This window comes from Leptonychotes weddellii, chromosome 5 (assembly GCF_054177405.1).
Source record: "Leptonychotes weddellii isolate Sample4059 chromosome 5, ASM5417740v2, whole genome shotgun sequence".
NCBI lineage: Eukaryota > Metazoa > Chordata > Mammalia > Carnivora > Phocidae > Leptonychotes > Leptonychotes weddellii.
In genome coordinates this window covers 88,701,088-88,714,547 of record NC_138373.1, presented here as the reverse complement: position 1 = coordinate 88,714,547, position 13,460 = coordinate 88,701,088, and the positions used below count along the sequence as shown (strand labels likewise).

The following is a 13,460-nucleotide window of genomic DNA, read 5'->3' as shown; positions in this document are numbered from 1 at the left end:
ACTCATCTTCTGAATTACAAAATAATAATATTAAAATATTATTATTCCAGTTTCATAGCTTCCAAGGAACTGGGTACACACTTAAGTCTTATTTATTTTTATAAATAGAGAACAGGAAAGTAAAGGTTTTATATCAATTTTATTGACTTGGGAAAATATTTACAAGAATATATAGAAAGATTTCATTTTTCTGCATTAATTATTTTTATTTTGTAGATCCAGATACTGAGAGAGAGAAAAGCTATGAAAAATTATTGAATCATCAGACTTTCTATTTTATATCAGGCATTCTCAAGGTTGTTTATAAGCATATACACTCTTTCTCTCTCTTTTTTATAAGTACTGCACCACATAAGAAAAAAGGGTAAAAGCAACAAGCAATGTGTTCCAATGTGACGTCTTCTGATTTATGCAGAAATATACAAAAGGTTCTGTTAGGTACCGGATGTTAATTAGATATGCACTCCATAAACAAAGGCACAAAATTCAAATAAAAGCTATAAATGTTTACAATATTTTGTAGTTTTTCATAGTATTTAAGGGAATTTGTTATTCAAATGGAGATGAGATGGCTAATAGAGATAAGTGGGGGGAATTGCCAAGAGAAATTAAAAGACAAGAAGGTAAAATGTGGTGACAATTAAGAAGACAAAACATTCTTTGCCTTAAATATGTATAAGAGCTTAATTAAGTTCATAAACAGTTCTTCAAAAGCATATGTCACAAGAACTGGGCAAAACGGACTTCAGGGAGAATGGACCTACAATATTGCATATTACATGGGAATTTCTTTGTTTCCTCCTTTGCTAAGAAGTGGCAATCACACCGTTCAGGGCTCTGGTGAATAATAAAGAACTCACTCCTCTGAGCAATAATATTTTACAAAGGACCCCAACCGCCCCTAGGAAAGCCCTGAGACACCCGACAATCTTCAGCAATAAAGTGGTTTTGTGGACATTCCCATAGCGATACTCTCCCGCATTCAGTTCATAGATGCTTTTAACCAATAGGGGAAGCATTAACAACACCATCGTGCTCGTTCGCTGGAGAATAGAACCTTAGCACAGCGAAGGGAAGTAGGCTGCTGGATGGACCAACGTTTCTCAAAGCAAGCTCAGTGTTGCCTGAGGGGGAAAGACACCTTCAGGAAGGAGCTAAAAGGAAACCCACAATTTGGACTCGAGTTTGTTTCCGTCTATCTCTGGAATTCTGCCTCTGCGACAGCGCGTCCCGGAGTTGTGCAAACGAACACATCCAGCCCCGTGCCCGGCGCGCAGCGGCTCTGTCGCCGGCAGCCTCGGGCTGCAGGGTGTCGCGGCCCCCGGCGTGCTGGGGGGGGTGGGGAGAAGGGAGATTGGGAGGGGGGTCCGCGCCTCGCCAGGACAGCCCGAACACGCATGTCAAGGACTCTTAACCACCATGGACAGCTCACTGGCTTCCCCCAGCCAGCTCCGCGCTGTTCACAAACTCCACAGGAGCCACCAGCTAGGTTGATTTTTATGCCCTGGAGACGTGCCATGTTCCACGGTCTACACCCCCCGCGATCGCCAACTGCAACCACTGAGCAGCTATATATAGACAGAGCGGGCTTCGAGAATTAATAACCCTCCTTGGCCTCCCATCAGTCCTTTAAGGTACCACTGGATTCTAAGAATCAGACGGAGAGAGTTGGCAGAGAGAACTTTGTTCCACGTCCCTTCATTTCCTCTCCTTGCCGGCGCGGCCCCTCACCCCGCCTTGGCTATGCGGATTGTGTTAAATGAAATAAAACAGACGGGCCCCGGGGCTCTGGAGCTGCACCGACGGGAGGCGGGCTGGCAGAGGGCTAGTCCCGGGGCTTGGGGAAGAGGGAGTCGTCCCTGCACACCCCCCTGGGGACCGGGACCTGCACCGGGACAGGGCCCAGGAGGGGGTGGTGGTGGAAGGGCGGGGTACATCTGCCCCCACCCTTCTCTTCCCCCACCCCCACTGGGAATTTATGGTCACCGTCTGCCAGGGGCTTATGTCAAGTTTGAGTCATAGATTGACCAGAAGGGAGAAGGGAGGGGAGAGCCCTGCTTGGAGGAAGTTCGCTCGCGCCTTCGGACCCTGTCCTCGGGTCATACTGTTCCCGAAGTTTCCTTTCGCCTGCAAGCAGGAGCGGGGCCCTCCTGCGAGGGGCGGGAGGGCTGGGCCGGCGACTTTGGCTGTACCCAGGAGCGAAACCACGCGCAAAACCCAGCGGGATGGGGCGGAGCGCGAAGGCCTCATTTCTACCGCTCGCGACAGAACGGATTCTGTGTGACAATCCCGAATCCAAATTCTCAGGGAAGGAAACCCCAAAACCCAGGAACCAAAGCTAGACTGCCAAGGGGCTCCCAGGCCTCTGAACTTTCCAGCAAGCCTAGTATCCCCGGGAGCCAAACCCGCATCCTCCTCGGGGATCGCATCTGCAACAGGCGAGCTAATTCTGCAGCGGGAGGCGGGGGGAGGCTGATAAAGATCGTCCAGAGGTGCTCATGCCTCTTTCGAGATCCTGCACTGCTTCCCTGAAAGACACACACCTCGCCTCGCTGAGTCCGGCGCGCAACCACTGAGCCAGGAGACCCCAGAGAGGAAGCGTGCAGCTTTCATGCTTGCTTTCCAGAGCCCTTAATTCTGACAAGAGTCCCAGGAAGGGCAGGCAGAACCCGAAGACACCGTCATCACAAGCTGAAAGCGAAAGAGACACAACGCCCGTCTAACTGAGGGTGCCGGATGTCTTTGTGCCAGACGGGATGGGCACCCTACTCCGGGTGCTGCCTTGAGAAGAGACTGAGAGCTGCCCTGTTTTGCAGAGGTGGAGAATGGTGTTAGGGGAGTAAACAGCTTTCGAGGTCCCAGTGACTCCCGTGGGCAGCGCCTTGCAGACAGCAGGGCTCACATTTTAAGAAAGGACGATTCTTCTACTCACAGAGGAGCTGGGAACCGGCCAGGAAGGCTGTGTGGCACCGCCCTATCCGGGATCAGTTGCAGGTTGAGGGGTTGTCGTCTGAGCCAGGTGGGACTCTCCCTGTGGTCTCGCACAAGTTCAGAGTTGCCTACTTCGAGGAGCCAAGAACTCGGCCCAGCCAAGGGCATCTGTCAGGCATCAGTCCAGGGTATCAGGACTCCTGTTCTTAACTGCTCCCCCTTTATCCCCCCACACCACCCCCTGCCACCCCCTCACCCAACACACACACACAGGAGCACCATCCCCGGCCAGAAGACTCCTCAGAGGAGTTATGATGGTCATGGATTTAGGAGGTGCACAAGTACTTGACCTTGGAGAACTGGCCCCTAGAGACCCCCATTTCCTAAAGACCTTCTCAGCTCACATTGGCTTGTGGCCTCAGGGAAAAGTGCCTCACTACTGAACTTTCTGGTCCTGTTTGGGGAAAGCTGAACATGGCCCAGGATGTAGGGAAGGGTGAGGATCCTGTGAAACCCACTTTTCCAATAAGAGCATCCCATTAGCCCGTTGCATGTCTAGGCATTTCTCCCTGAGGCAGTTCCTGCAGATGTCAGCAACCAGCCCTATTCCTGGAGAAGGCAGCCTCTGTTTGGGTCTTATCATCTAACTAGGAAGAGATTTAATAATCACACACCCTTTCCTAAGCCTACTTGGGATTTAAATGCATTTTGCTACCTTGAGGACAGCTGGCAATGTACTCCTCTCAAGTCTCAGACCACATTCTAATAGAATCAAATAATAATTTTACTTGAGGTAATTTAGCAAACTTCTCTATGTAAACAAAGAAAAAGTTAGGAGAAGGGATGAGTTCAGTTGTTTGGTTTCATAAGATTTAGAAAAATAGCTTGGAGCTACAGACTGGCAAATGTTATTGGTAATAAGATAAGGGATGCTGATTGGTCATAAGGGAATTTCTGAGCCCAGGTGCACTGTTTCAAGAGCTCTAGGGACCTTTTTGGTTTGTATGTTTATTAGCTTGTTGTTTGGGCTGAGGAGGGGAAAAGATGAAAAAGCTAAACATAAATGTTACGGTTTCTTACTTAATTGCAATAGGAGATATCCCTGGAGATATATTTCAATTGGTTATTTTAACATGAATTTAGGAGTAAAAGTGTACTGAAAAGTTTAGAAAATCTCTTCTTAAAATTGGCATATAATGCTGCCATTGGGGACTGGAAGATGGAAGTCTGCGGCTTGCTCATGGGCTCGGCATTCATGTAGGTGTAGATCTCACAATGCTAACTTGTCTTCACATGGAAATACTTCAGATTAAAGACAGGCCTTCAAATCCTCCTATTTGCTAAGGTGCATTTAAGTGATAGCAAGTCCTAAGCAAGCATTCAGCCTCTATTGGCACACTCACTCTATGCCTAAGCAACCCCCCCTCAAAAAAACCCCAAACCCCTCCTAGTGTGGAGTCATCTCATTTGTAGTTGTGTTCTCAGCATTATCCTGGAGGTTACTCAGTTATATTGGGAACTAGATTATGATGTCAGAAAAATATCCTTTTCGCAAGGGCAAGAAGTCAGGGTCCTGAGTATATATTGAGGAGAATTTCTACTCAAAGTAATAAACAGGGCAGCTTAGCAGAGCTACCTGCTTTCTAATAATTGCCTTTAGTGAGAACAGAAAAGCCTCCTTAGGAAGTTTTTAATTCATTTAAGACTTAATTTTACTTTTCTGAAGAACAGCAACAAAAATTATTTCTGGAAGAGACCGCTGAGAAGATCCCCTTCGTTTGGCCAGAGGAGCAGAGAAGACTGTAAATCAAGGAAAAGGTGAAGTAATACATTATTAGGAAGCTTCAGGATTCCAAGTATATAAAGACTATTTATTTTTCCTGTGTCTATATTTTCTCTTTTTGTGGAGGAGAGGAAATTCTAAAAATATTTGATAGATGTTTTGCCATTAACACCAGAAAAGTGTGTGGGGAAAAGAAAAGAGGGAGGGAGGGCGGTCCATTTTGTTTCATTAGTAGAAAAAGCAACATAAATCAAAGCAGTCTATTGATGGCAGCCTTTAATTTATAATGTTCTGAGAGTATAATGAATTTATTTACGGCATAAGTGATTTGATATTTTCAACCTATGTTTTAACCTGTTATTGGGAGAGGGTTGACTTTTTAAAGCCTGAGTAGTTTGAAATTTGGCTAAGTACCTTTGGGTTTTTTATTGTGGAAGCAAATATTATCATTTTAATATTAGACAACTTGCAAGTATTAAATAGTTCATTTGTGATTTACTTTTTAAAAAAATTTTTTTTACAGATTTTCCCCCTTCAGATCGAATAATTACATTAAGGCTCCTGCTTCTTTCTGGAAAGAATTTATTATAAATCAGAGTGTCAGAGATTCAAAGGTTGACATTTCTGAGCGCTGATACTTTGTCTTTTCATGCCATGCAAACAGATCTAACATTTAGAAATTCTTAAACGAAGGAAATTGTGGAAATTCCCAGATTTTTTTTTTCCAGTGGGAGGAGGCCAAGCTTTTTAAATATGGAGTTTAGGGTAATCAAATGAGGGAGAAAGGAGCTTGTGAGAAGGAGTGACTCCCACCCAAACTAAGCAGCTAATGTTAACTGCTAGCTATCTGCACTTAAAGAGGGGAAAAGGGAGCCGAGATAAGCGAGGGAGAGGGCGCTGTTTCACCCACCCTCGGTAAAATCCGTGGTGCATCAGCCAGGAAGCCAGGCTTGATAAAGGTCAGGCTCCCTAAATCTCCTCAAATCTCCAAATCACACTCGCCTTCTAGAGAGTATTGAAACGTACCAGTGGGGCTGTCTATCTAGAAGACAAACATCCTTTGAATGGTTCCCAACTACCCGCGTTCATTTCAGAAAGATAGAGGAGTCCGTGGGGCGGGCTTTCACATCCGCTCCAGTCCTTTCCTAGCTGATACTGCCCAGTAATTCAGAGCAGTCTTTCTTCCCCGCCCAATAGTTTGGGAAGAACCCCCTGCTTTCCCTTCGCTTCTCCGAGGCAGAGCCGCGTACAGCGATAGTTCCGCTTCATCTGTGGGCTGAAGCGACACGGATAGAGTCATCCCAGAATATGTAACAGGGGACTGGGCTGGGGGTGGGGTGGGGTGGGGGCGAGAGAGTAGGCTGTCTGGGAAAGGGTGGGTTAGACTCTCGTCGGTGGGCGAAGGGGCCGTGTGCGCTCCCCAGGAGTGTCCGTCCACCTCGGCAATTCAAAAGAGGGTCTCCATCACGTATGCGGGTTTTCTTGGACCAGCTCCAGATGTCCTCAGCTGTTCTAAGACAGCAAGAAATGTAATCTCGACCTGAAGTCTGAAACCTTTTTTTACTCTTCTAAGCGAAGGATCTTCCCCCCCACCCCTTAGCCGATGCTCCCCACTCAGCGGGTGCCTGGAAAGGGCCATGGAGGAGGGTTCCCATGTCGCTCCCCAACCTCCCGGGCGGTCTTAGGGCTCCTTAAAGCCACGGGCCAACCGCCCGCGACCTCCCCGCGGAGGATTCCGGGCGTCCGTGCTCTCCGGCCCCTGCTCCTTGGCCTCCGCCTTGCCAGTTCGCCCCCGGCGGCCTCGGCGGCCTCGGCGCCCGCGCGTCCAGCCGGGCGCCGTGACTGTTCGGGCCGCCCGCACGCCCTCGGGGACCTCAGCTCGCAGCTCCGCCGTGCAGTCTGGGGCCGGTCGGACCCAGGGGGAGCTGGCAGATCCGCTCACGCCCCCGGCCCCGGGACGGCCCGGCGGGACCGGCGCTCTGGGGTGGGGCTCGGCGGACCTCCGGGCAGCGCCGGGGGCGGCCGAGCCGGAGGCGCGGGGAGCTCCGCCGCTCGCAGTACACTCCCAGCTCAGGGCTCCCCTCGGTTCGCTCGGGCCGCGCGGGGCCCGCTCGGGCCGCCCGTCGCCGCCCCCGCCCCCCGCGCGCCCGCGCCCTTGCTCGCCCCGCGCGCGTTCCAAGGGCGCCACCTCTTTGCGACTAGCTCACTTCTCCGGCAGGTTTGCCTGGGAGCGTGTGAACATTCCTCTGCTAGGCTTTCAACTCGCCTCCAACCTGCGCCGCCCGGCCAGCATGCCTCCCCGCCCGTGAAGCGGGGCCGCCGCTGCCCTGCCGCTCGGGCCGCCGCCTCCCCTCCGAGCCGCTATTAACCCGCCCTCGTTGCCACCTGGCCCTCCTGATCGACGACACACGCACTTGAAACTTGTTCTCAGGGTGTGTGGAATCAACTTTCCGGAAGCAACCAGCCCACCAGAGGAGGTAGACAGACAGCTATGTATATAAATGTGGGTCTCTACAAGTGGCTCTGGAACAAGACGGCCTAGTTCGCAAAGAAGCTGACTTCAGAGGGGGAAACTTTCTTCTCTTTTTAGGAAGGGGTTAGCTCTGCTCCACGAACCTGGGAGAACTGCCGGCCAGATTTAATTAGACATTGATAGGGAAGACGTGTAAACACGCTGCTCATCATTTGTGCATATATAAAAGCATTTCACGGTGGTTATTATTTCAGAGGAACGTCTCTGATTTTTGCTTTGTTTTGCTTTGTTTTCCTTTTGGTCCCTTTTTGCCTGTGTGGTTTTGGAAAAAGCACAGTTGCAGTAGCTGATTCCTAAATAAGTAAGTGCTGAGAGGCTTCAGAGAAAGTTTTGTTTTGGTTTTTTTTTTTTTTTGGTTTTTCGTTTTTTGTTTTTTGGTTTTTTTCTTTGCAACTTGAGAGATGCCCTCGATGCAACTTGAGAGCCAGCTAAAACGGGGAGCGTGGTAGTCCCGGGAGATGGAGATTCCGGACTGACACTTCGGGCCCCTTTCCACTCTGTTGCAGGTCGCGAGAGCGAGAGGATACGATGCTGCGGAGGCTGGTTCAGCAGTGGAGCGTCGCGGTGTTCCTGCTGAGCTACTCGGTGCCCTCCTGCGGGCGCTCGGTGGAGGAGCTCGGCCGCCGGCTGTAAGTGCCCCGTCCTCCTCCGGGCGCCGGGTGAGGGCTGGGAAGGCCAGTGGGAGAGGCCGCCAGGCTGGGGCGCTGCCGAGGGCTCGCAGCGGTCACTGATGCTCCTTGCCCGAGTTAAAAAGCGGCGAGAGTCGTCTACCTGCCGGGGAGGCTGAGACCGAGTCCTCAACCCCGGCGGGAGCACTGGTTGAACCTCAAGGGGAGACTGGCAAGAGACAGATTTTCCATGAGTTTCCGTAAGAGGGAGCGCAGAATCTCCTCTAGACAAAGATCATCTGCCTGTAGTGAAAGGAAAAGGTTTTACTTCCAGGACCTGGGAAGGTTTTATTGCAAGAGACAGAGAACTCGGAAGAAGCTGAGGGAGCCGGGGGACATATGTCTGTGTGCGTTTGATTTACAGACTGAATGTGGGTGGCAGTTTGTGTGTGAAAAGCAAAAGCCTTACATCTAACTTTATTATGAATGACATAATTTTAAGCATATAAAATGGACCACATTACATAATGAAGGCATATTATATAATAAAGTAGTAACAACTTTGCAATGGCACAACTCCAAAGTTAGTATTGATACAGCCCAGGAACGCTAGAGCGCTTGACTCCAAAATGAATATTAGGTGTGGAAACTTGTTTTTTCTTGGAATTATTGCTAACAGTTCTTTAATCTGAAGTCAAATATTTGCATTGTAGACTGAAAACTTGTATTTTGGCATTCTCATTTGGTGGTTCTTTTAAGGATAATTTTGACTTTAACATAATCATACATCCAGGCACAGCAGAGAAATATTACCATGTTGTATGACTGAAAAGTTGGAAGAGCAGTCGAGTAACACTATCTTAATAATCTGTTGGACCGAGCAGTACGTTAATGTGTGTAATACCATCTTTGGGTGATCTTTAAGCTGCACACTCAGTGTTCAGGATGGGAAAACCATAAAGTTTGAGAACTGAGAGGAGTTTGCCTCTGGAGAAGGAATTAAGGAGCTTTTACACTAACAATAAAAATAGCAATATCCAATATTTACAATCAAGTTCATGGTGCTTCCTTGTAAATTCCCGAGGGTGTACAAAAAGGCAACTGTTTTATATGTGCCCTTGGTCTATTATTATTAGAGCAGAAAATCCTTAAATGAAATTACTTTAGACATGTCTGAACCTTGGCACCAAAATGAAAATCTATTACGAATCTCCTAAGGCAAATTGTGTAGAACATTGTACTGAAGATAAAGCTTCATTGTATTCTTCAAATCAACGTTTTGCTGATGTATTTCTGAAAATTGTCTTCAGACTTTTTGCTCCTTTTAAGACTTGTATTAAATTATTTAAAGTCCATATATAAATATAGATGAAGAGTGAATTTTTAAAAGCATGCTTAAATACTGGCCAAGAAATACTGTCTTGGAACAGAGCCAGTTTTTTCTTTACAGTTGCTTGAGAAATACCTGTTTTCTCTTTTGAGAAACAGTAAATGGACCATGATTAAATCCACAGTTATGACATAAAAATAGTGCTAAGTTGTCCTAAAGGTTATTTTTTTAACTCTTTCTTTGTTGCACCTTGCAAAATACACATCAGAAACCATTTAACAGCCAGAGACTCTGTTATAGTTTTGTTTGTGGGTGAAATATAATATTGTAGTTAAACACTCACACTCAGCAGATGGTTATAAAACTACCACAAAACATTCTTATAGTTAATGGCTAATAGATCATCATATTACAGCCATGGTTTTTCATGAAGGCTGAAATCATCAGTAGATGAAGACGTTTCATCAAATTATTACAGCCAAATGAAGTTTAAAAAAAACAAGTCATTATTTTTGCTTTGCTGCCAAGTAATAGTAAATTTTGTGTGCTAGACAAAACATTAGTGTACTATTATACTAAATCAACCTAACTTCTTGAAAGAAATGTTAACATATAATCAAATCATATTACTCCCCAATTACTTTTCACACCAAGTATTAGGAAACTGCTTTAGATGTTTTTTGTAACTAGGGAATGACTTTGGAGGGTATGTGTGTGTGGGGGGGGGCGGACTACTACAACAATAACACTTCCTAAGCCACGCAAAGGAGGCAATTCTAAGTTGTCATAGTCCAAAAGATTTTAATTAATGGGGCTAGAGCATGAAAAAATTGGAAGTTGGAAAGGGAGGCCTATAGACATTCTTGTCCCAATGAACATGACTTTCGGCAGGTAGCAACCTTTGTGTTAAAGTTAGAGAGGGAGTTCCAGCAGATTCAGAAACCTAAAACATAATTGGCTGATTTGCTTGGGAGCCAGACTGGGTCTATTCCATTTAATGAAAAGCATAACTTTTGACTGAGTCATTTGGGTTGGAAGGGACTTGTGGTGAGTCATCTTCACTCTAACACCCGAACCCTGACTCGTGCAGTACCACAGAAATTTTCTTCTCAAACCCAAACTCCTTCCTAAGTAGCTGAGCATCGGCACAAGCATGCTGCTCCTTCCTGTGTTGGAAGAGGCAGTCCTATCACTCCCTTTATTCCCTGCGTTCCTTGATAGAACCTTGAATTTACTCTTCTTCCCTGAAAACTCCCTTGAGAGTTATTTCTCTTTAGAGCAGAAGAGCTATATTTTGACTGGATTTATACTTATCTCTGTTAAGCATTTCCTCCATATTTCTGAAAATTTTTTTACAATAATCAAAGGAGACCATAAACGTACCATATGAGGATTGTAACAAATGCCGTGTGAACCACTGGGCTAGGGGATGTTTGCAGATGTATAGAGTAATAGACTATTATTGAGGCCATATTTATCACTTAAATATTTCAGAATTATCTAAATGGAAAGCCTCCTTAATTTAGATTCATTGCTCCCCACCTATGTATATCTAGCTTGTACATGCTAGTGATTTACCCTTGTGTCGGTTTGTGTCTTGTTTTGAAAATAAATAAAACGCTCTAGGGATCTTATTCCCTTGTTGACCATAAAGATAGTATTATATTCCTGCTCTTCCAGTGCAGTTGCCCAATCAGAAATTCATTCTTCACAATATTTTCAATGCAGAAGTCTTTGAGCTGTTCCTTGTGTTCACAGCGTTTGAGATTTAGCATTTAAGAAAATCTGTGTTTTCTAGTATTATGTTAACAATTACTCCTAAAAGGCAGAAAGAATCTTGGTACCTCACAAGAGAGACACTATTTTAAACTGGACAGAGTTGTGCCATCTTTGTAGACTTTTATAAAACAGGAGGGTAGCGTGAGCCCTCCTTTTCTCATGAGAACCATCCTGAGAAAGTACGGTTCTTGGGTTAAGAAGGCACTGTGACTCACAGTTGACAGGCTGGCCAAGATGACAGGTATATATGCCAGGCAGAGGGGGCATATAAGCAGGGGTGGCCTGATTAGAACAGACCGACTATTAAAAGTTTTGGCTTCGAGTTAAGCTAGAATGGGTTATATTATACATTTGGAGAGCAATACAGATGGGGTGGTTATCTGCCAGGGATTGAGAAAGAAAGAAAAGCCCCAGATCCTATAAATGATCACTGGTTCGGAACTTCCTTTCATGTGACATTTTGCTAAAGGATACTTATTAAACTGCAATACTTATGAAATATGCAATTAATTCAGACCTATTCTTTAAAAATGTTATTAGGGAGTATAAATGTATTATACCAAAACCTCAAATTTGTATATTATTAAAAGTTTCCAGAATACTAGCTGTTGCCATAAAGTAAGTGAATTTTAATCTAGTCACATGTGGCACCTTCAAAAAGGAAGAGAGACTCCTTCATGCCTCATTTAAACCAGGCTCCTGTTAAATTCCTTTCCATTAAGTCATGTCTTTTTTGAACAAGCTGCATGGCTTAAAGTCGGTCCACACACTAAAATACTAAAAGGAAGCTGGTATTCTGGCTATAAGGTCTAGAGAAATAATGCCTGTATTTTCATGTCTTACTCTTCTTTGACTCACAGTATCACTAGAAAATCTCTCAGTTTCCCCCAGTGATAATCCAAACTCTAGAAATCCTAGTTCCTTATTTTGGGGGATGAAAATGGCCTTGCTGGAGCAGTAAGCTTGATCTTCAAGGAAACTGACAAATTGCTCTCCATTTGCCCACTGTCCCTCATGGTTCCCACCACAGGCTTTTTACTCTATGCCCTTCACTTCTTGTTTCCTCAGCATACACTTCCACTTCCACAGGAGAAAGGATTGAGGTCATTGAAAGGCAATCTTTGGTTTCAGAATCAGAGGACCTGGTTTGTGGATCCCTGGTTCTGTCATTGAATCTCTCTGACCCTCAACTTCCCTATCTATAAAATGAAGATAATGCTATTTTTATTGTCATATTTCTCTGAGGAGTTAAAGAAGTTGTACTAATGAAGGCAAATAAGGGACCCAGATACTGTGTGTGAGAGAGGTAAGAATACATGGGAGATAGCCCTGTGAAGTACCCTCAGACACTTGACAGAGAACCACTTTGAAGAGTTACCCAGTGGTAGAAATTGGAGTAAGGTAAGGCAGAGCTGAAGCAGGCATGATATGACTGATTAATCTATGTGATCCCTGCATATGGTTAATAATATACACACAGAATGATACAAGAATATGTGGATGGGCATTTAAACAAGAGTCAGGGTGCCATCTAAGAGGACTGATGGGAAATTAGTTTGTTCTTTTCATTAGAGTGTTGTTTAAACCGAAAAGTCACTTCATACTTGTTCCTAGAGACATTTTTTAAGACAAAGAGAACAAGTAGAAAGGTGAATGTCTCACTTAAGTCCTAAGGATAATACCCTCTGCAATTCTAAATTAAAAAAAAAAAAAAAAGTAACGATGCATGGAAGAAATAGAATGATCTCAATTTTAACACAAAGAAACCCATTTTAAAGAGACCACCCACTACTTTACAGAAAAATACACATACACGCTCTCTCTCTGACACTTGGCTTTCAAATATAGGCTCCTGGTAGCCTATCCTCTACTCCTCATATTAAAATTCAGTCTGAAAAAATAAATAAATAAAATAAAATAAAATAAAATGATAAAATACAGTCTGTTAGGTAGTTCCCTAGACAGGCTCTACTGCTCACTTCATCTCCAGCCTCTGTTTGCCTTTACTCTTACAGCTTGCTGTTCTTTGAGATCCAGTATTATTATTTTCTTACGAGGGGAGTGGTGTGTGTGTGTGTGGGTGGGTGGGTGTGCGTGCATGCATGTGCACTGGGGTGAGTACTCAAATACATTCAGCCTCCTTTTAATTTCACGGGCTAGGACGTCTGGATTTATTTTCCCAGCACAAGTCTAAAAAACATGAAAAGCTCAGTTTTTTCTATCCATTGCTGAGAATAACTGAATCATAATGTTTTAAGTTGAGAAGACAGCATAGAAATCTCTGAATCTGACCCTGCCTTTTCAATGGAGAGGCCCATGTTCTCACCGAAGCCACAGACCTGGGGAGCGGCATAAATGGGATTTGGGGCTGCAGACTCCAAACTGCCCACACTTCTGTTCCCTCTCTGCTCCTTCCCCACTCCACAAGCTTGCTTCCCTTCCAGCTTGTGCATTTCCTCTTGTCTTGGAGGTCTATACCAACAACTAAAATATTAT

At 45.3% G+C, this 13,460-nt stretch overlaps 1 protein-coding gene across 3 annotated transcripts in view; it reads left to right on the top strand.

Moving 5' to 3' along the window:
- PTHLH (parathyroid hormone like hormone) overlaps window positions 1-13,460 on the top strand; it is a 112,742-nt gene that overhangs the window by 94,231 nt on the left and 5,051 nt on the right. The window contains exons 1-2 of one of the 3 annotated variants that reach the window (XM_031017867.2): window positions 6,787-7,191; window positions 7,754-7,876. In XM_031017867.2, coding sequence (XP_030873727.2) covers window positions 7,776-7,876 — 101 coding nt within the window. In that variant the 5' untranslated portion in view covers window positions 6,787-7,191; window positions 7,754-7,775. Of the gene's footprint in view, window positions 1-6,786; window positions 7,192-7,213; window positions 7,549-7,753; window positions 7,877-13,460 lie in introns of those variants that run through there. The other 2 variants (XM_006747052.3, XM_031017869.2) reach the window with 2 other exon arrangements.